Source organism: Setaria italica, chromosome I, assembly GCF_000263155.2.
Source record: "Setaria italica strain Yugu1 chromosome I, Setaria_italica_v2.0, whole genome shotgun sequence".
Classification (NCBI taxonomy): Eukaryota; Viridiplantae; Streptophyta; class Magnoliopsida; order Poales; family Poaceae; genus Setaria; species Setaria italica.
This window is the reverse complement of record NC_028450.1, coordinates 30,331,935-30,354,634: the sequence shown is the minus strand read 5'-3', so window position 1 is coordinate 30,354,634 and position 22,700 is coordinate 30,331,935. Positions and strand designations below refer to the sequence as shown.

The 22,700-nt window shown below is 46.3% G+C and overlaps 1 protein-coding gene across 1 annotated transcript; it reads left to right on the top strand.

Moving 5' to 3' along the window:
- Nucleotides 1-15,132: 15,132 nt before the first annotated feature.
- LOC101766964 ((+)-neomenthol dehydrogenase) lies at nucleotides 15,133-19,380 on the top strand. Its single transcript, XM_004952985.4, has 4 exons — nucleotides 15,133-15,358; nucleotides 15,457-15,745; nucleotides 17,204-17,386; nucleotides 18,733-19,380. Exons 1-4 carry the CDS (start codon nucleotides 15,297-15,299, stop codon nucleotides 19,126-19,128), a joined length of 930 nt encoding a protein of 309 aa, XP_004953042.1. The 5' UTR covers nucleotides 15,133-15,296; the 3' UTR covers nucleotides 19,129-19,380.
- Nucleotides 19,381-22,700: the final 3,320 nt, after the last annotated feature.

Here is a 22,700-nt window from a genome sequence, read left to right as displayed (position 1 = left end):
CTATAAATCCCAATTGATTTCAGTTCGGCAGTAAGCCTTCTGAATTTGTTGCCGCACCTTTTTGAGCCCATTCCTAATCTCTCTAAACTCACAGTTAGCTTTTCCCAATTCTTATTCCCACTTCTTTGCATCCTCTTCAGCTTGCACCTTCTTGTTCACGAGCTTCACCAGAACATCAAAGGCCCTATCATCCCATTCTGGATCAACCCAGATCATATAACCGTAGTGCTTTTTTTCTTTCGGCAAATTAAATGCCCCTTTACAAATCACCGTCGACAACAGGTACATGAAACCATAGAATCAAAATCTCTATGAAGTAGGTAGTCATTACCTTCGGGAAGTAAGCAAACCGATGGCTAGGGTTAAGAAAGGTCAAAGAATACTTCACCATAGCTCTCAACTCGTGATCGCACTTGTTTTCAGGATGCCAATGGGTAGTATTGCAGGAAGATGTCTCCGAGCAGTAGCTACCAACGGAAAAAGATGATGGAATACTCGGATGCTTTATAAAAGTCATTGTAACTTGAAATCAATGTTTAGTTTTGCACTTCATAAACTATAACCTATCAACTTCTAACACCAATCGGAATGCAAACCTAAGGGTAGGACGAAATCAAAATCTACTGCCTTTCAACCAAAATCCCCAATTCCAGAAATCCCCTTCCCTTTGACGAAAGTGGAAAGTAGCGGCACAAAATAAGGGACTGACCTGACCATAGCTCCTACTCCTCCCTTCGCTATTAGGATGCACTATTCCCGCCGCCCATTGCAGATATGCGCACTGACGCCTCTGGGCTCAAGTTTTTGCCACAACCAATAGGAGCGTGCTGGCAAGTCCCTTGCAGTGTACGTCGTTGCAGATATACCCGTTGCTCTAGCCTGCAACTGGGAAGTGGACCACACTTATTAGAATTGTAATATAAAGAAGTTTCTTTGTTCAAAAATCATAAAGTGCATTATGTCTCTGTGGTAGTGTTGTTTCTTCAGAAACAAGAGGTCGTCGTAGGTTCGATCTCTGTTGTGGACACTATTACCTTTTTATTTTTCTTCCTTTTTTTATCTCAAATTGAGTTGTGAGATCGGCCAGATTTTATTATCCCAGCCGCCAGTTGTATTATCACACAACATATTTGTATATATACTACCAATATATTATTAGTGTTCCTCAATTATGCAGCATATCTGAATTCTGAATGGTAAATATGCTGGTATCAAATTGAAAGTAGATTAAACCAAAGCAGTATAATCAGATTGCATGTCATAGCCATTCATCACTACAAAGTTCATAATTATCGTTCTTGCTTATCCTAATTTGTCACATAGTACATCACAGTACGTCTTCCTTTTATTTTACCGTACTATTTATCAGCTTAAACTTACATGTAGGATCCTGGTGGGTTTATGACGTTTTCGCGGAGCTTATATCGTCACAAAACCACCATGTAACCGCTAGTGATGATTTTTTTTGTTGCTACAGTTGCAACTTTTATGACGTTCCATAACTTTGTCACTAAATTTGCTTGAATGTGAAACTTTATGACGTTTTCAGCTAGAAACGTAATAGATCTATGACGAGAACAAATGTGTCATAAAATTTTCATCATAGATCAACACATTTCTTGTAGTGCATCCAAACCTCAAATTATCATCCAAACCCAGCCGTTGTGCTGCCCAACCAAAACCATAGAATTTTCTCGAAATCTAGCCGTCCAAGCCATTAATTATTTAGAAGCCTAATTCTAAATAATTAATGGAATATTCATCCATTATCCTGGAATTCACCTCTAAATACCAGGTAATTCCAAAAATACCCCTCACCCTTTTCTTTTCCAATTCCATAGGTGTTTGATTGATGTATTGTCTTATTGATTGTTATTTTATGCGTTATTGTCAGCCGGTAGACGACCAGAATTTGCCCGAAGCTGAGGATCTAGAAGGTGCGAAACCAAGACTTTGGTCGCCCTAGGAGATGTTAAGGATTTTCGATGAAGGCAAGTCCCGACTCTTAGTTCATGTTTTATCCTATTGAGTGTGAGAGTTAATAATATTGCCAACCTAATATGGACCGCATTGTTTTCTTCTTAATAACTATTTATTTAGAAATAAGTGCTTGCTAGATTAACCATTTTTGCTATTGAAATGCCACATGCCATACAACCCTAGGAAAGTACATTTCCATAAGCCATCCCATATAGAAATCCTAGGCCAGTCGAGTCTCGCCCCATAAAGGGGGATAAAACACCTGTTGGATCCTCCATGGAGATGATCTAACAAAATATCATTTTATATTAAACAAGATACTTAGGAAAGGTTTTCTCTTTGGGAATGCATGAGTTTAAATGATAAAATGATAGTAATAACAACCCCTAGGGTGTATTCTGAACTTGGGAGTAAGGGAACAGCCTTAGTGGAGGATACACCGTCCCAGAGCTTACTCCGGTCACATAAGGACCGATTCATTAGGCGAGTCTTTCTTGTGATACGTACAGCCAAACGTGCCAGAAAGGTACAACCTTTGGAAGTGCTTGTTTATGTGAGGCCTTGATTCAAACCCGTTAGCTGAACCTAGTTATCCATCCCAAGGGGCCAAGGTAGGCAACGGGTATGGTCGGCACAGGTCGACTGTTGGGAGGGCCGGAGGCCTTGATAATTTGTTTATGGATGCATTTCCCGAGATAGTATCCATAAGGCGGATGTTAGTGACCCCTATTTAGACCCCAGTATATCCGTGGATGGATCTAGGGAATGCTGCCTGGAGATAGGCACGGACGGGTATGGATCTCGTAGGTCGGTACCGCCTTTTCGCGAGGGTATGGGCTGGTCAAACGTATGGGAAAAATGTACACCTCTACGCAGAGTATAATCTATTTAAATAGCCATGAGCCCACTAAGTCAAAGCCCCCATGATTACCTAAACTCTTTGAGAAAGGAATTAGTATTTGGAAACACTGGATGAAGGTCAATGGACTAGAATCCAGAATAAAACCTGAAGACTGGTTGGGGAGGTAGTTTTCGCCCCTCAGAACCACAACTTTCATTCTATAAAATAATAGTAACTTTCTTAGAAAGTGCTTACAAAACTCACCATTCTAAAATCACCTTGCATTCGAGAGATACTTTAGGCTTAGGATTATACCCATTAACCTCTTCCTTGTCCACATCCTAAAATGCATATAATTACTTAGTAAATGTTGGGACTTGCTGAGTACCAACCATAACTGTACTGAGCCTTACTTTCATCATGCAGGTATAGATCTCCGAGTGATTAGACCATCTTATTAGTGGATGGGCACCACTTCACGGTATAGATCTTCGGGTGATTAGACCTTCTTGTTAGCGGATGGGCACCACTTCACTGCGCTAAGGTGAAAACCTTTTTTTATTAAATTATACATCTTTTTTATTATTTAAAATACAAAACTGTGACGATGACTGTATTAACTTACGAAGGAAAATCCCCGCACAGGCCGGCAGTAGGCGCGAAACCGCTGACGCGCTTGCGCGGTGTGCTCCATGTGCGTCGGCTTTGCCCGGTGGCTGTGCGCCTGAGCCACCGAGCGGTATGTCTCCCATCCGGAAGAGCCAATTGCTAAGCTATGCCATACGCAAAGAGCCAAAGAACCAAGCAATCCGCGAAGAGCCAAGCAGGTTGGTTAATGTGATTTTTGTTATTAGTTTCTCTTCATTTGGATTCAACTGTTTAAGTAATACCTCAATTTGATTAGTAATTTAAATTTTAATGGTAAATTGTTAGCAACTCAAATTTTAAAAAGAGCAAATTTCGCATATCAAAAATTTAATGATACTAGCAAGAAGAAGGAATTCCACACAAGGTTCATAGTATGTGAGAGGCAGTTTATAGGACCGATTCAATAATATCTCCATAGACGTCTAGAAAAACTGGCACCATGTAAATGATAGTAAAAATCACATATTTCTACAATATGAAGACCATTTTTCCCTTATGATGTTTAGCCCCCTCTACATTTTTATCCTGGATCCGCTCCTGCTTACAAAAACTTTGCCTGCCAATTGCCATCCATAAACACAGCATAAGCCATATCACCTTGTTCGGAAAATGCATTGAAAATAAAAATAAACCGAATACTGATGATACATCAATAGTAGTACACTAAACTGAATAAGGGTTCACGAATAAAAATGTTTTGTCCTATAAGTCAGAGATGCAACAAATCGGGTAGAAAAAGTTCACCTAAGCTTGCGTCATTGCACCAGGTATGGCCTAGGTAGAGGGCGGGCTCGGTTCTGGCAAACGGGGCACCTCCTCACTAACGCTTACCTGCAAGTTTGCAGTAACTATAAAAATGTAGATGCCTAATATATATGAATGCCACAGCTAAATGGATGGACCTTAATGCTTCAAAAACCATCACAATGACAGTTTTGCAACCTGTAGCTGATCCAAAAACTATACATGCATCCAGCTCCAGAGTTTGCAGTGAAAATCTTGAAAACGAGTGAACCAGGAGAATTCTAGTATCACTTTGCAGCAAAGCAACTGAGTTTCAGTCACAACCATACGCCTCACACATGATGGCTTCCAAATAAGTATCCTAGGTTTGTTTGGAAAATTGTTCAGATTATTCTCCCATCCACACATGACGCACATGTTACCATTTTCTTCAATTCGTATGCGCACAAAAATTGTTATGTAGTACTATGTAATTTCTTGGCTCAGCTTGTCCTGTGCAAGATGCTACCACAAGACATCTCAAACTTATAGGATTTCTACAGTTACTGAGATGTCTTGTGGTTTTCTTCGAATCTTCAAAACAGAAAAGTGGAAGCAACCGCCATGAAAACAAACAAATGCTATATATGCTGATTTATAAGGCAAACAATCACCATTATAGGGCAGCTCGAATGGAGAAACTTGTTATAGGACCATGACAGAAGTAAACCTGCGATCAGCATAGAGGAAAAAAAATGATAGAAAACTGAGTGTAGCTCAGCTAGTAAGATTCCTTATGGTGGAACCTGCCCACTAGGGTTCGAGTCCTTGACTCGGTACTGGTGCTCGCATTTTTCTTGATTTATTCCAGGATTTAACCGGCATTATTCTTCGGTGGTGACTTCGTCAATCTCAAGGATTTGCCGGCTTGGTCATTCGGAGGTGCTCATAGGGGTAGGGTTGCGTGCGTTTGTTCGTAGGGGCGAGTGTGCATGCGCGTTTTTGAGCATCTGCGTGCTCATAGGGTTAGGGGTTGAGTGCGTGTGTTCGTAGGAGCGAGTGCGTGTGCGTGTTTTTGAGCGTATGCGTCTGTACTGGATGATTCAAAAAAAAAAGAAGGATTTGTCGGCTCGATCATTCGGAGGTGCTCATAGAGGTAGGGTTGCATGCGTGTGTTCGTAGGGGTGAGTGTGCGTGCGTGTTTTTGAGTGTCTGCGTCTGTACTGGATGATTCAAAAAAAAATAACATCAAATAAAAACTTCGTGTGCAGATATGGAAGATCGAAATCTAAAGAAGCATTTCATAATAATGACTGATAGGGAACAAAGCCTTTTTTCAGTATCCAATCATATAGTCCCATTGATATATTCTGCATATTCTAACAAGATCCACGAAAGTGGCATTTGTACCAAAACAAATAATTAATTGTGATAGAGAATCAAACCTATTTTCATAATTCGAACTATAATTGCATGAAGTATAATAATCTGATGGGCTTACACTGAGCTATTCAGACACTTCTACATATGCAATGCAAAATTTGCTATGCTGCAATTGAGTTTTCACTGTAATCAAGGTTAGTAGAAAATCATGTATCACTGTAGACCATAATTTTCGACACGTGAACCATGCAAAAGAACTCTAGTGCCAAGGTAATCCTGCAGGTTATTAACAGAAATATTCAGACACTCTTCTTCCGAGGAAGCCTCCAAGCAGGAAGAATTCTATGCAAAAACAATGCTCTTCTGAAACACCGTACAGTCAAGAATCCAGCGCTAGCAAGGGATGACATATAGCACTTATCCTTATTTTCAAAGAAGCAGTCACCTGATTTGTAAACAAAACATGACAGTCAAGGTGAATATAGTTCATATCTAGAGTTCTAGCCAACCAAAAATGTTGTTCTTTAACAATATGGAAAGCTTGAGGAACACACTACATCTTTCTTATAATTTTCCGGGACTGTTTCGGCCATCAACATGGCCTAAAAGCGAATAGATCTATTTCCTGTCTAATCTCGTCAGGTAATTAAATATAGTTTTAGAGTACTGGAACAATGTTAATGATCAAACAGAAACACACAGCCCGAAATGGCTTTTGCTTACAATTCAGGCCCTATGCCCTAACTATACGGAAGCTAATCATGAGTTGCGATTAGGATTAGGGGCTAACATGTATGTCGACAGGAGTTGAAGGATCTAACCTCCTCAGACACCCCGTGAGCCCAAAAGGGTACCTTGTAGCTGAAGCAGGTGGAAGAGGAGCAGTACAAGGATGACCAGTACTTTTCAAGCATATCCTTCATTGGCAATATCTACACGAGTTGATGCGATCAGATCGTCTCAATAAGCATGGTCAGTTGGTCACTGAGAGATTCTCCACAGAATCTAAAGGCACCAAGAGGATTAAACGGAAGCTGCCATGCTTTGCAGCCAATCAAACACCCTGGATTTGGTTGCAGCGGCAGCAGTCCCGTCGTTGTATAGTTCGGCTACAAACCATCTGTTCCAGCAACGGTTGTGAAATCTCTACAACTAATAAAACAAAAGTGGTGACGTTTGCGAAATTTCACATCTGTTTTAGCTTTGTAAAGAGATGCTTCGTCGAAAGTATAAGTCTCCCATCCAAACACGCTATGGCCTATATGTATCTCGTACTATAAATTATATCCTAAGATATCGAGTCATCTTTATTTTTACAAAAGTATACATGCATGCAGTAAAAGTCTGCTGCTGTGCTTGCTATTGCTACACTGCAGTGCAAGGAAATTAAGATACGAGCTACAAGAGGCTCCCAGTGTAAATTGTCATCGAGCCTCTGAAATCTACACCCATCTCCATTACGTCTGTAAGAGCCCCTGTGCTTGGGTTGTAAAATTGAAGGATGCACTGACTATCAAGAAAAGCTTCATCATCGTCGTCTTTCTCAAAGTTGTTCAACGTCAGTACTCTTCCATCTCCCAAGATCGCCAATGCTTTAAAATGACAACAACTTTTGGGCATATGTATTGTATGCTTCTTAACCCATATGCTCTTCTCAGGATCAACAAGAAGCCATATGTTTGTGTAAGGCTCTCGGTCTCTGCAGTTGTAGAACGCTACAGTTTGAACCACGCTCAAGTTGCCCTTGAACTCAGCTAGTACCATATCCCATTTCTCCTCCTTTGGACACTCGGTTACCGGGCCATCAATCACCATCTTCCACTCCTCGCTCTCTAGGTCGAAAGAGGCTATGCGGTTCCAACCCGGTGATCCTGGACGTCTACCATGGGTGGTGGTGTCGGCGGGGCGTCGACCACGATCCATGAAGTGGAGAACACCATCGACAACGGCTGTGCAATTAGAGCAGTGGCAGGTAAGGATAGGGGGCTCTGGCCTTTGCCTCCACATGGGCTCCGCGGCCATACCGTCGCACAGCGTGGCAACCTGGCAGATCTGGATAACGTCTCCGTTCCACAGAACCGTGTCATAAAGACGAAGAACCTTGTACGTGCCGGAAGAAGTGGCACGGCCGAAGCTGCAGTGGCACGACCGGCTGTAAATGTTAAAGATGTTGCTGGTTCGGTTGTAGTTAGCCGTGGGATATCTGTCGGGCAGCTCTCTGTTGAACTTCAGCACTTGTCCGGTTGCCGGATCGATTACCCTGGCACCGTGCTCCCCTTGGTCGACGAAGACGAGGTCAAGGCGCGTGCGCATCAGCTTTGTGCTCTTGACATCCTTGACAACCCTGAGGACAGTGCCGTCTGCCGTGTCGATCACCCGCAGCTCAACTGATTCCTCGGGATACAATGGTGGTCGGGGAGGGTAAAACTTCGTCCATCGGCGCGGTTTCCCGAACACGCCGACGACGATGGGAGCGGAGGCGGCGGCACGGGATTGCTGCGCGGCGGCGAAGGCCGGGTCCGAGATGAGTGCGCGCCATCCCTTGGACACGCACCGGAACCGGCAGAGGGCCTTCACTGGCAGCCTGGCAAGCACGTCGAAGATGATGTCCTCCGGCAGGGAGACCGAGACGCCATCGCCATCGTCGATGATGTCGTCCTCGCCTCCTAGGTTCACCTGCTGGATGGTTTCCTTGGTGCGCTTCCGCCCGGAAAAGAAGAGACACGAACGCAGCAGCCGAAGAGCCCAGGGTTTGCCCATGCCGATCTTGGCTGTTGCGGTAGCTTGTGCGCGATGAATTGCCGCCGCTGCCGGCCGGACGGCGGCTTGCCAATGTTTATATGTATACACTTGTAACTACATCATATCTATCGTAGTCGTACACGGACCGGTATCGTATGGCAGTCGGCAGACCAAGTACATCTATCGTAGTCCTATCGTAGTCCTACACGGACCGGACAATCCCGCCTGCTGCGATCCCTGCATGTCTAGGCTGTCAGCAACTCAGCACTGGTATCAGCACAATTCTGTTGGCACTTAGCAGCTCTGTTCTGATCGTGCGAGTTAGCTTGAAAAAATTGGCGAACTTAACTTTGTTTCCAGATTTTTTGGATGAAACCTGCTCCTTCCATCCACGAAGAGTGCGATTCTAACATTAAAAAATCACATAAAAAATGCAATTTTAGCTTTTTAACATGCTTGTTGAACGTTATTAATTGCACTCTTTTCTTTAAACTTTTGGATGCATATTTAATTGCACCTTACTTCTATATGCAGAATCAATTTTTTTTTTTGCCTATATCTATATCTATAGTCTGCCAAAAAAAAATTCCATCCTGGTCATTTTGCAAAAAAGTACTTCAATATTTTAGTAATCAACCCGCAGTCCAAATGCTGAACAGACGAGGGGCTCAGGTGGAAAAAGGAGGGAAGGGAGGGGTTAAATCAAAACAACACTTCTGCCACGCATCGCTCGCTCACTCGCCAAATCAGTCACCCCTCCGTCGGCCTCTATCGGATCCGCGCCCCCGCCACCCGCGAACTCGTCAACGGCCACCGGAGGAGGAGGAGGAGGGCGCGATGGACGACGGCGGGATTTAGGAGGAGCCGCCGACGGCGTGGTTCCTGACGCTGACGCGCTCGGGGGGCTCGCGCTGGGTGGACGGCAGTGAGGTCGACTCGTCTGAGTCCGCGTCGTCAGCTGGGTCCAGAGAAGGCCCACCCGCCGTGCCGGGGCCGGCGGCCCCATATCCCAGCCGGACCACACCACCGGGGTCGCAGCAGCCCACGCTCGGCCCGTGCAGCGTCGTGGCCGGCCGGCACGCGCCCCTTCCCTTCGAGCCGCGCCCCGCGCCGGATCTGGATCCGGCGGGAGCGGGCGGCGATGGCGGAGAGCAGGGAGGGGCAGCCGAAAGAAGGGAGGGGCGGAGCGGGGGAGCCGGACGGCGGGGAGCGAGCGCGCCTGGGGAACTCCTGGAGCGGTGGGTGAGGCTTCCCGGCGTGCCCGACAGGGTCCAGGACCTCGGCCACCATGCCAGTTACTTCCGCCTGTCACACACGCACGACGCCAGCTGAGCGAGGCCTCATTGCCTCTTTGCTCCGAGAGATTAGTAGAATCCTGCGCTCTTATGTTCTAAAGCTTCGATCTTTTGGTGGGAATTTGCTTTTTTTCCCTGGATGAAATTTAAATCTCCAACTTAATTAGTAACGGCAGTCCAATGCGCTCTTGGCTACTGATGCTTCGATCTTTGGTTGGGAATTCCGCATTGATTTCTGTGGAATTAAATGTGCCAAGCTTTGTAACGGTTCTTCAGAGGACAGTTTCGCCATCTGAAATACTAGCTGACTAGCTTTAGAAAGATACGACCTTGCCCATTTTCATGTCCTATCTTTGCTTGTAGTTGATGTAAAGAATAAGCCTTATATGAGTTATATCTATGAGAAAACTTCGCAATTCAAACAATTGAGCTTTGTGTGCTTGTGGTTGGTGCTGCAGGATGTTCTACTTCTTCGAATCGAGAGGAAAGAAGGAGGACCCAGTGTTGTCTGGCTCACGGGAGGGCCTGGTTGCAGCAGTGAGTTGGCCGTCTTCTACGAGAACGGGCTCTTCACCATTACAAAATAACATGTCGCTTGCTTGGAACAAGTTTGGTTGGGACACGGTAAATAATGATATCATACCCATGTTATGATCCCTGTTAGGTCAGGGGAAATCAGTATGATCACGTAACACCCAAAGTCTGAAACTGAGGTGTTCGAGAGAAAAAAAAAGTCTGAAACTGAATGTTGCAATTTTTTGATGGAACCAAATTTGATGAAGATGTTAAGACCTACTCCCTTCGTCCCTTATTATTTGTCGCTCGGGAAGCGGGTTTGTGAGGGAAACACGGTTTTCTAGAGACAGATAAAAAGGGACAGAGGGAGTAGCTATTTCGTTCTCTTCCACGGTTTCTGATATGACTTGATTTCTGCAGATCTCCAATATCATATTTGTTGATCAACCCACTGGAATTGGCTTTAGCTACAGCTCTGATGATCGTGATACTCGTCGTGATGAGACTGGTGTTAGCAATGACTTATATGACTTTCTCCATGTGCTACTTCTGTATCAAATTCATGGAATATGTGATTACACCATATGAGTTTGTTCAGTTCATTTTTGAAGAGTACTCGAGGATAGAAACACTGCTCTTAATCGTTTCAGAAAATAATGAATACACTCAAGATTTTTTTAACCTTTTTTACTAATAACAAACCTTAACCCACTAGAGTTCCAAACTTGATCTCTTTGGCCAGACCATGGGCCTTCACACGGTGCCTAAATGGGCTGCTTTAGCAAGGACGGCCACAGATTTTTTTAGCCCATCCGTCCATAGCTAGCACCTGTGTCCCAACATGGTTCGCACATTGTATCCTTTGGGTCTCGCTTGATTTTTTATATGATTTTATGTAACTAAAGGGGTGTTTGGATACTGGATGCTAAACTTTAACAGTGTCACATCGAATGTTCGGATGCTAATTAGGAGGACTAAATATGAGCTAATTATAAAATTAATTGCAGAACCCTGTGCTAATTCGCGAGATGAATCTATTAAGCCTAATTAATCCGTCATTAGCAAATGGTTACTGTAGCACCATATTGTCAAATCATGGACTAATTAGGCTTAATAGATTCGTCTCGCGAATTAGACTCCACCTGTGCAATTATTTTTGTAATTAGCCTATATTTAATACTCCTAATTAGCATCCAAACATCCGATGTGACAGGTGCTAAATTGTAGCAGGGTGTATCCAAACACCCCCTAAGTATAAATTGACAACATTACTATTTGCACTGGCTTTACAACACATGATAAAAAAAATATGGTACGCTACCCAACACAATAAAAACATCATATGCTAAGCAACGTTGTTTCGCCGTAGCAACGCATAGGCATCTTGCTAGTTATTGATAAAGAAGGGGAATAATCAATTAGAGCCGGATACACAATCCATCTGCATGTGCCTGAGAATTCTTCCGAAATTGTTAGAAATAATTAGACATGTGATCATTTAGTCCTAACCACGTAATTAGCACATGATTAGTTGTTAATCCCATCATTAGTGAAGGGATGTGTCTGTTCACCGAAAGGGCCAGTTCCGAACGGGCGTGTCCCTTCCGAACGGGTGTTCGCGTAACTCTGCACGCAGTAACCGGCAGAGGACTGCAAGAGCCAAGAGCTCGATGAGCAAGCGCTAAGTGGCTAGTTCTCCATGAACTAGTAGTATTAATGTTGAAGTCATTGGCCAATTTCCCGTTCCTTCTCACCTTCTTTGCTCCTGAAACTCACGTGACATACAGCACATTTCCCCTTTTTTATCCTTCCTTCCATCTCCCTCTCTTTTTCTTTTTTCGTTTTGCTTCACGTTGTTCTCATGCCATGAGCCCTTGACCATGCCTGACCGGCTGACCGCGCGTGATGTCACTGCAGTGTGGACGGTGCAAAAAGCAGGACGCCACCAAATGGCAACCGTACCCAACACCCAAAAAGGTAATACTAGACTAAGCACCCTATACTCCTATCTCGATGAGGGAAAACACTACGATCTCCGGCCTAATCGAGCTTAACTAACTAAGCACTCCAGCAATCTAGCGGCTGACAGTTTGTTTAGCTACACACACGCATTCTGCTGTACGATTCAGTAATGTTATCTGCTAAAAATAATCAAGCAATGACGAACGAATCGCCGAATCAATTCGATCAGCCACGATTCACGTGGTCGGTGCCATCCCTGCTGCCCCTAAACAATTCGCTAGTGGCGTCTATTCACTGCGTCACGTTGTAAACCACTGCGCATCCCTGTTGATTAGTAGTAGTAGTAGTAGTAACTGACCTTTCCTACGTCTGACGACGCCTAACTACTTTCCCCCTAATACTTTGGTGTTTTGTGTGCAAGCCTGTGTGATCACAACGGATGGATCAATTAATATAATCCACTAGCAATAACTAATGACCACTATTGTGTATGCACAACCTGCATCTCGGTTTCATTTGGCATCGCGATGGTACGGGACAAATAAATCGAATGTGAAAAACGTGAGCAGATCTATCTAAACCGGTCCATTCTTTTTTGTTGGATTTATATACGGATCATGAATCTGTGATTTTCAAATGTCTTTTCCTGGTTTTCGTATCTGTTTCCTTTTATTACTTTGTTGAGTTCAAGAAGAAATGAATTTCCCAATCTCCTAACCAAAAGGGAGCCAGGGAAAGAAAGCCATGGAAATAAAAATATAAAATGACCGTGTGCCCCGCGCAGCGAACGAAATGCATGCGTGTGGCGCATTGTTGTTCTCTTCTTCAGACGAAAATTCCACCTGAATCGAATGATTTCTATTATCAAATAATTAATGCTAGAGGGATGGTGCATATAATTTTTTATATGCCAGTATGCGATAATGAGCTGATGAGTATCTGTTACATGACACACGTGGACCTCATGCTTGCATGCATGAAGGTCTTCATAGGTTGAAAATGGAGTATTTGGTCGCCTGGATTCGTTGTTTATTCCTTCACAGTTCTGAGTTCTAACTCGATCTTGGAGCAAGAGAGATTCTTCCTTCGCCCCCAACTACTTTTCATTAAGTTGACAATGCCGTTGCGTAATGTAGTATAGTATTTTTTTTTTGCGGGAAAATGTAGTATAGTATTTCCTGCGATCTTGGAATGTAGTAGCAATGTAGCATTCGAGGTCATTTTTCTTTCTTCTCTTTCTTCATCAGGAAAATCAATGTAACGGAAAAGTAGAGAAAAATCCGGTCCATCATAAAAAAAATACCGTACTAGCTGTCGTTCACTGTCACTCTTGCCATCAAATTCTTTTCGGGTTTTCACTGTCCACTGAGACGAAATTCAGTCGATCAGTCTGGCCTGAGTGCCTGATCACCCTGATGGCCTGGAGAAAACTTTCGACCGGTGTGCTGATATTTTCCTGACGGCCCATGGGCACTCGACCAACATGGGCTCCACGGTGCACAGTCGCTGCTGCTCAAGCTCAATAATTGCGTCCGTTCCAGGAAAGACATTTTCAAATCAAGCCGGCAAAAGTGGAGGTGGAGGCGTGGCGTGGAGCAGCTAGCGCAGCGTGTGCCGAGCGTAGACCATGAAAAATCCCACAGTCTTCCACTAAGCTAAAGTACGTATGGTGCTAGAGCCCTGTTGAAGTCTCGTGAAAATTTATATATACGTAGCATTTTTACGTGCCGCTTAGCAAATTTTAACCGGTTTCAACTCAGAAGATCGAGCACCTGAGCTAACTATAATTGGCTTTTGCAGAACGCCGTCGGCCTGTTCGGCTGAGGTATAAGCCGGCTGAAAAGCTGAAACGGCTAATTTGTTGTGAGAGGAAAATACTGTTTGGTGGCTGATAAGCCGGCTGATAAGCTGAAGCGAACAGGTATGCATGTGCATGTTTCTGATAATTCAGGGTACCTAAGTCATTTTCCTTCACTACTTATCTGTTTTGTATATCCTAGTCCTGCATTCTTTTTAGGACCTGCAAAATGCCAAATGGACAACAGCGCTCTTATGTAAGAAGTGATATCTTGGACTTCCTCCAAAGTGATATCTTGGACTTCCTCCTCATTTGTCAGAACCTGTACTTCGAGCTGCATGCACACTGGTGCTACTCCCGATCGCTTTCAGACGCGGCTGTACCGTATCGTTTGGCACCCGTTAGAAGAACCGGTGCTCCAACTCGACCAGTCCGCTCGGTTACGTTGACCGCAACTAATCCCGCGCACTTGCTCCCCACCTCCGCCCACTTGCTCCCTTTGAGTTCCAGAAATTTAGAAGCCACAGACAGCTCACGAGCGAACCTGCCCAACTGTCGATGGGTCGCCTCACTAGAGAAATTTATATTTTTGACACCCCTAGCTTCGCATATTTAACATTATAAAGATTGGTTTCACAAATTTGACACCCACAATATTAGCACATTAATTTACTTGATATTATGCCTTTTTAATGATTAGTGGCTAGCTCCAATCTTCACAAATTTGATACCCACAATATTAGCACATTAATTTACTTGATATTATGCCATTAAATCTTTTTAATGATTAGTGGCTAGCTGCCATGCCTTGCAACCGATGCACCTACGAAGCAAGATCGGTGGCGGCAAGCACCAGTACCATGACGCGTTCTGGGCAGGCGGCGGCGCGTCCGAGGGAGGCTATCGCGACACGTTCTCGGCGGGTGGCGGCACATCTGATGTGCGTTCAGGGCGATTGATTTGATTGAACCAGAGATAGAGAGACACAAGGAGTAGTTTAGTCCTTTCACAATCCAATAAATGAAAAAGGAGGAAAGAAAATTATTAAAGAGGTATAATGTTAAGTAAATCAATGTGTCAATGTTGTGGGTGTCAAATTTGCGAATCTAATTTTTAGAGTGTCAAACATGCGAAATCACATGTTTGGGGTGTCAAAATACAAATTTCTCCACCTTGCCGCTCGCAAGCCTTCTTCCCTATATATAAAGATCCATTTCCCTCGCTGCCTTGCCCTGTCCCTCCTCACTTCACCACCTTCCACACTCCAACAAGCTTAGCTAGCCGTCCAGGGCAGCAGGCCAGCGAGGCTGATCGATTTGTCTTCCAAGCTCCAGGTAGCTGCGGGCTCGCGGAGGATCCATCGAGCTGAGCGCGTAGCTAGGCGACGACGACGGTGACCGGCCGCTCGATGTCGTCGTCGATGGACTGCGTGAGCTCGAAGGACGACAAGGAGACGACAGATCCACCCAAGTAAATGAATGACTCGCTGGCCGCCTAACCTGGCCTAGCTCATCCGATCTCTCATCTTGAGATGATCTGATGAGACTTTGCCCGTGTACTATTCGCAGGGCGCCGTGGTGGACGGGGGAGACGGTGGCGGTGGTGACGGGCGCGAACCGGGGCATCGGGCACGCGCTCGCGGCGCGCCTGGCGGAGCAGGGCCTGACCGTGGTGCTCACGGCGCGGGACGAGGCGCGCGGGGAGGCCGCCGCGGCCGCGCTCCGGGCTAGCATCAGGCCGGCCGGCCTCCGCGGCGGCGCCGTGGTGCGGTTCCGCAGGCTCGACGTCGCCGACCCGGCCTCCGTCGCCGCCTTCGCGTCGTGGGTGCGCGACGAGCTCGGCGGCCTCGACATCCTGGTGAGTCCCCGAGTCCTCCGCCGTCTCGACGCGCGCCGTCGTCGCGCGCCGCCGCGCCTTGCTTGCACCGACCGCCGCCTGGCCGCGTGACGTTTCCCCAACGGTTCCCTCGGGTTCCGGGCGTCTCGGTCGGCTCCGTTCCCGACTCCCGAGTATTCGCTTTGTTTGCCGTTCTCGTTTCACCTTGGCCTAGAAGTAGAAGGGTTTGACTTTCGAAGGTTAGATTATTCCAACTGACACGTATTGCTTCAACTAGTAGTGGAGCACCAACGTGGTAAAGCACTGTGGCCCGTCACGATTGAATTCTCTATAGCTTTTTAAAATCTTAGCAAGTAAATATAATGCGAAGCTGATGGAGGCTGGTAATTCGGCGGTTAATTGGTCGTTCTACTATGAACGCGAAGAATGATGTCTTTTTCTTGTCACAAAATAGCTAGAACACCACTCAGATTTAAAATCTGATTTGTTCGTAGCACGTATTTTATATGCGGCGAAGCTTGACAAATGCAAGCACCGTCAGTCTGTCAACACTCTTACGGTCATGCCTGGATGAAGAAGTCACACATGCCCAATGCCAAAGTCAGTAGTCCAACTGGAGGAGTAAACGTACAAGGTCATGGTAGTCGCTCGCTTGCCACTCGCAGTTATCTTACCATTTCGTTCGTGTAGGCGCCGTGTACCATGTCCTCGGAGTAGCTTGCTAAACTAGCATTATGTTCTAACGCAGCAAAATGTCTGAAGGCAATCTAATTAAACTTCTGAAACAAAGTATATTTACTGCGTCTATTTGGATTATTTCAGAAATCACGAAACCATTTTGTAGTATACAGTTGGACAAGAAGTAGTCACCCCCATGGGACAGCCCTCATGCTCATGCAAACCTGCTCTGCACGTCTGGTTAGTGTTCAGTTCCAATAAACTAGAACATGTACGGTTTAATAAGAAGCTCATGCTACACGCTACGGCTTTTAAAGGCAGCTACCGCAACCACACAAGTGAGCAAAGCAATGAACCAGTGCGATCCAGATCGTATTTCTTTTAGCCCATGCAAACGCGCAGGTTTTTATTTTACGCGAACTGCTCCCACTACCCCATATATAGAAGGCAAGCTATATATCTCGGGCACCATGAGTCCATGACGATCGAACAGTGCAGCATCACAAGAGCTGTGCTCAGATTACTAGTATAGTACTGCAAGTGGCGGCAGTTACCACGTTATTATGATATGGAAGTCGTCACGATCCAGAATCATCCGCAGCATTATTGTAGTGTAGATGATGTACGTAGTAGGTTTCGATCGTATCTTATATTATTACCACCGCCGTTTGACGTCAGAGAATATAGAGGGAGATCGCCGTTGATTTTCTACGTCCAGACGCATGGCCTGTAATCTGAATTCTGACACTTCTGAACCTTAGCTGAGCCGTCGTTTGCTGCTGGTGGTGGATCTCCATGCAGGTGAACAACGCGGCGGTGTCGTTCAACGAGGTCGACACCAACTCGGTGGGGCACGCCGAGACGGTGCTCCGGACCAACTTCTACGGGGCCAAGATGCTCACCGAGGCGCTCCTGCCGCTGTTCCGGCGAGCGCCGGAGACCAGCCGCATCCTCAACATCAGCTCCCAGCTCGGCCTTCTGAATGTAAGTCACCATCACATGGCCTCGGAGTACTAAATTTTCGTCGAATGGACCCTTTCTGTCAGGTTGCAAAAGGGTAGTTGTAGCACATAACACATGAGTGAGTGACGGGCAATGTGGCAGGAGAAGAATTGATCGATTACTGTTGCCCTGTCAGGCTGCCACTACTGAACTTTCTCTGCATTTTGATGCTGTTTTTCTCACCAGCAGTAGGATTCAGACAAAACCGCATGCATAACTGAAGAGTCACTAGAGTTTCTTGCCACTCCGATCACCTGAACACTATGTCAAAAAAAATGCAGCATTAGATTATTTTTCCTTTTTTTTTCTTTTTGCTACAATACATACATACATACGTGTGTGTAGTCATAACACTTGACAGCACATAAGGGATACGCTGCACGATGACTAACGATATTGGAATCAAATCTTTACCTGCCTTGTCTGACACCTGCAGTTGCATGTCATGTCAGTTGAAACCATCGTGCTGCAGAGATTAATGATGGCACATGTCTATGCTGACTTGACCTTTCAAATCAACCCAGTGCCCAATGCCCAATGCCCATCAAATCAACCCCCATCGAGATTATTTGACTAACGGGGCCTAAGCAGCAGGTTGATTAAGGGTGCGAGTACAAGTAGCCTGATTAAGGGGGTGTTTGGGAAACCCCTGTTAAAGTTTAACACCTGTCACATCGGATGTTTGGATGCTAATTAGGAGTACTAAACATAAGCTAATTACAAAACTAATTGCACAGATGGAGTATAATTCGCGAGACGAATCTATTAAGCCTAATTAGTCCATGATTTGACAATGTGGTGCTACAGTAACCATTTGCTAATGATGGATTAATTAGGCTTAATAGATTCGTCTCGCGAATTAGCACAAGGTTCTGCAATTAGTTTTATAATTAGCTCATATTTAGTCCTCCTAATTAGCATCCGAACATCCGATGTGACACTGTTAAAGTTTAGCACCTCATATCCAAACAGCCCCTAAGTTTGAACGCCCCCTATCACAGAGACAGCGTTACTTCGGTGTCGCTGTCATCGCAGATGATCTCAGCACTTCAGAACTGCCCACTGTCGCCCGTGTTCACACCATGTATGAAATGCCCAAACTCCCAAGCCATGTGACTGCAACTAGCCACCCACATGAACAGGAGTACATTGGCATGTCAGTGATGCAAACGTAGCTAATGGCATTCAGATGTCGTTTTGAGACGAAGTTATTCCTAGCAACGTTCCAAGAAAGATGAACTATACTGACTATCACTGTAGCATGCGTCAGAATGCCATCTCACGTGTCTCCTTTTTTTCTCTCCCTCTCTCTTGGTTGCTGCATGCAGAAGCTCAAGGACCCGTCGCTGCGGCGGATGCTCCTGGACGAGGCGTCGCTGACGGAGCGCGACATCGAGGGGATGGCGTCGCGGTTCCTGGCGGAGGTCGGGGACGGCACCTGGCGCGGGCGCGGGTGGCCCGAGGTGTGGCCGGACTACGCGGTGTCCAAGCTGGCGCTCAACGCCTACTCCCGCCTGCTGGCGTCGCGCCTGACCGGGCACGGGGTGAGCGTCAACTGCTTCTGCCCCGGGTTCACGCGCACGGACATGACCCGGGGCATCGGCAAGCGCACCGCCGAGGAGGCCGGCCGCGTCGCCGCCGGGCTCGCGCTGCTGCACCCCCGCGACCTGCCCACGGGCAAGTTCTTCAAGTGGCGCACGCCGCAGCTCTACTCCAAGTTGTGACGCGGCCGGCCGGCCGGGCCGCTGCTGGGTCCTGACCTCCTGGGGGGTGGGGTGGCTTTGGCTGGCTGGCTGCACCGCACCGGCATGCCCGCGTGCGCGCGGCGTGCAGGTCGTGGTGTGCGGTTTGTGACTTGGTTTGGGTGCACCGCAGGCGTGCAGCATGCATCGTGATTTGCCTTTTACGCGTTGGTGACTGTGTACTTCTGATTTTGGAATGGTGGTGGTAGAGAAATATCAAATATGCCTTCTTTTCTTTGTCTTTTATACATGGAAATGTGCGTCCTTCACTGCTGTTTATTACCGTGCTTCAGTAGTTTTTCTGTACGAGTTTTTCACTCGGGCTGCTCCGCCCACTGATCAGCCAAGATGGATTCCTTCAGAGCAAGCCGGGTATCGCTGATGCTAAACACTTCCCGGTTCCCCTCCCGATTTCCTAAATATTTTTCCACAGATGCATTCGATCTGAGGCTTGAGCTGCGATATATGAAACTGCACATGTACGCTACTCATTCGGCGGTGACTTTAATTTTTCCACCGAAAGAGAAAGTTCCGTCTTTGAAATAGAAAGGATTCTGAGTTTATTCTAAATTAAACTATTATAAATTTGATCAAATTTATAAATAATAATTACTATTATTATTATGGTATCAGATGAGCATAATTAGATATATTATTAAATGTATTTTTACCATTTTTACTTCTTCTATGTGATGTTAATATTCCTCTCCATAGGTTTTAGGTTTGATCAAATTTAAAGTAGTTTGAATTAGATTATCTAGTACCACTAATAAGGCCTGGTTTGGTTCGTTTGCTTATTTTTAAGCACCCGTCACATCGAATGTTTAGATACTAATTAGGAGTATTAAACATAGACTATTTACAAAACCGATTACATAAGTGGAGACTAAACGGCGAGACGAATCTATTAAGCCTAATTAGTCCATGATTTGACAATGTGTTGCTACAGTAAACATTTGCTAATGATGGATTAATTAGGCTTAATAGGTTCGTCTCGCTGTTTAGCCTCCACTTATGTAATGGATTTTGTAAATAGCCTACGTTTAATACTCCTAATTAGTATCTAAACATTGATGTGACATTTGCTTAAAAATAAGCAAAAGGAACCAAACGCACCCTAAGAAGGCAAGGTCCGCGTCGACAGGCATGGTTCCGCCGGCAGAACCATGGAGGCCCATGCGTTGACAGGTGGGCTTCCTTCCTCCCTTCATGCTCACTCCTTTGTAGTTGCAGCATGCAAAATATTTTCTTTGAATTATATTCTTGTGCTCCCCTCTCTCTGTGCTTTGGATCTCTCTCTTGACTTTTCTTAGGAAATTTTACTACTCCATCCGTCCCAAATTATATGTCGTTTTGATTTTTCTAGGTACATCATTTTTACTATGCACCTAGATACAACATATGCATAGCTAAAACTATGGATTAAAAAAGCTAAAACGACCTGCAATTTGAAACCGATGAAGTATTCTAATTGTTTTTTTATCCATTGCTTTCAATCTCTTTCCACTTGCAAATATTTCCTTGAAGCTTACTGTGGAGTTGGAATTTTCACTTGCAAGTTGCTTGCAAACTGCTTGGGAGGAAGCGAGGCCATTAATGCCGGGTGACTCGACTGGACGGTCAACTGTGGGAACCGTGCCCGCCAAGTCGCACCTAGGGGTGTGTTGGACTGCCAGTTTTGGGCCGGATGACAGTAGATCGACCTTTTGGGCCAATTTTGCTCCGAAAATAGGCTGGAACGCGCATCATTGTTGTTGTGGGGCGGCCGTTCCATTCTCTCTCTGTAGCGTGTAGCGATCCTACCTCGTTTCCAGTCGGCGGCGGGTTCTTTCCAAAAATTAAAAAAAATCGGCGACGGCGGCCTCCTCTCCGGCCACCTCTGGCGAGGGGGTGCTAGCTCCGGCCATGCGGAGGAAGGGCAAGGGAGAAGGCTGCGGAACCCTGGTGCGCCGGCGCCGGCGATGGAGAAATGGGACGGGCGGCAGGCAATCGGAGTCCCTCCTCGTCCTCGGCTTACCTCACGCGGGGGCGCAGGCAAACACGCGGGCGCCAGCTGCGCAAGTGGGCGGCCTGGCCAGTACGAGAGGCGTGGGAACCGCACCGGGCACCGGCCCCACGTCGGGCCTTCGTCGAGCGTCCGATCACGCGCGGGCGGCGATCGCACGGACGAGGCCGCCCGCGCCCCGCGGGCGGCGGACACGAGAGCCTGCGTGCGAAGCTGGTAGTGCGGTTCGCTGCATGCCTATAGCGCAACTGCCTCTGCTTTGCAGGCAGGAGCAGCATTGCAGCAGAGCAAAAAGGTGAAGCCCGTTTGAAGGTGAGACCGGCCTCCCACTTCTCTCCTCTCTCTTCTTCGGGTTCCTCCGCCTCCATCTCCCCTCCCAAAACCCCCGTTCCGCCGCCAAGCCCGTAAGGTTCGTCGATTGCATCCTGCTCGAATCGGAGCGTCCCGTTGCGTGTTGTTGCTATTGGCGTGCTGCTCGTGCTGTTCTCTTCGTTGTTCTCGATGCACTGCAATTTTTTTTTGTCTCCGTATTTTTCCCCCAATCTCAATCTGGGATGCACTTTTGCGGGGGGTTTCACTCCTCTTCGACGGCGCCGCGTGTTCGTGCGGTCGAATTCGCTGCTGCTGCTTGCTTCCGGTTTTGTGGGTTTTTTTTGGAACTTGGAAGAGGGGCCCGACGAGCAGCGATAACCCATGGTGATCTCTGTTCGCCTCTCCACCTCGGTTTCTCCTCCTTTAATTTGGCGCATGGGCGCAGCCTTTCGTTCGCCGCTGCTGTTTTGTTTCGACGGGACCAGCATTTCACCGTTGCTGCTGCCGTTGCTTTCGAATTTGGTGGTGGTTTTCCTTGGAGGAGAGGTAGTAGTACTACTTCCGAGATGATTGATCCCTGCCTTGTCTCGCTTATCTGACACGATGCTCGTGATGCTAATCGCAGACCTTTTTCATCGCCTCTTGTTGTTCTTCCTGATTCTATCCGAGAACCTGCGTGTCCATCGCAATTCGCGACGCGGAGACATCTGCTCGTCTGCCGAATTTTTACTCGTCTGCTCGCTGCGGAACCCTGGTGCGTTTCAGAAGTGGGAATTGCTGCATGTGGGGGTGCCTTTTTCTTCTGACGGCAGGAGGATTTGCACTGCCGTTCCTCGATTCCTCTTGCTCTTTGCTGCTTCCTTGATGCTAGTGGGACCTCAGCGGCTCCATGCTCTTTATCACTACCCGTCTCGATCTCTTCCTTGTTTCTTGCTTTAATTCTAAGCTGATGTGCCAATTAGAAGTCTTCATTTTTTGCTCGAAATGTGGCTTTACGTGCTCCGCGATGTGCCGTTTGTTCGATCATGACGTGGGGCGATAGAATAGTGATCTCTGCATGCCCACCTCCCTTTTCCTGAAACTGTTGTTTGATTCTTCTCGTATCAGAGGTTTCTGTTCCTTGACGCGGATTATATCGTCCAGATCGAGTGGGTGTTCATTACTCCCTCCGTTTCAAAATGTTGTCGTTTTGTGCTTTTCTAGATACATAGATTTTGCTATGCATAACCCTATATTT

Coding starts and splice junctions, on each gene's coding strand:
- LOC101766964 (XM_004952985.4), top strand. CDS start 15,297: ATGTCGTCGTCGATGGACTGCGTGAGCTCGAAGGACGACAAGGAGACG. Junction 15,359..15,456: donor GAGACGACAGATCCACCCAA/GTAAATGAATGA, acceptor TACTATTCGCAG/GGCGCCGTGGTGGACGGGGG. Junction 17,387..18,732: donor CCCAGCTCGGCCTTCTGAAT/GTAAGTCACCAT, acceptor TGCTGCATGCAG/AAGCTCAAGGACCCGTCGCT.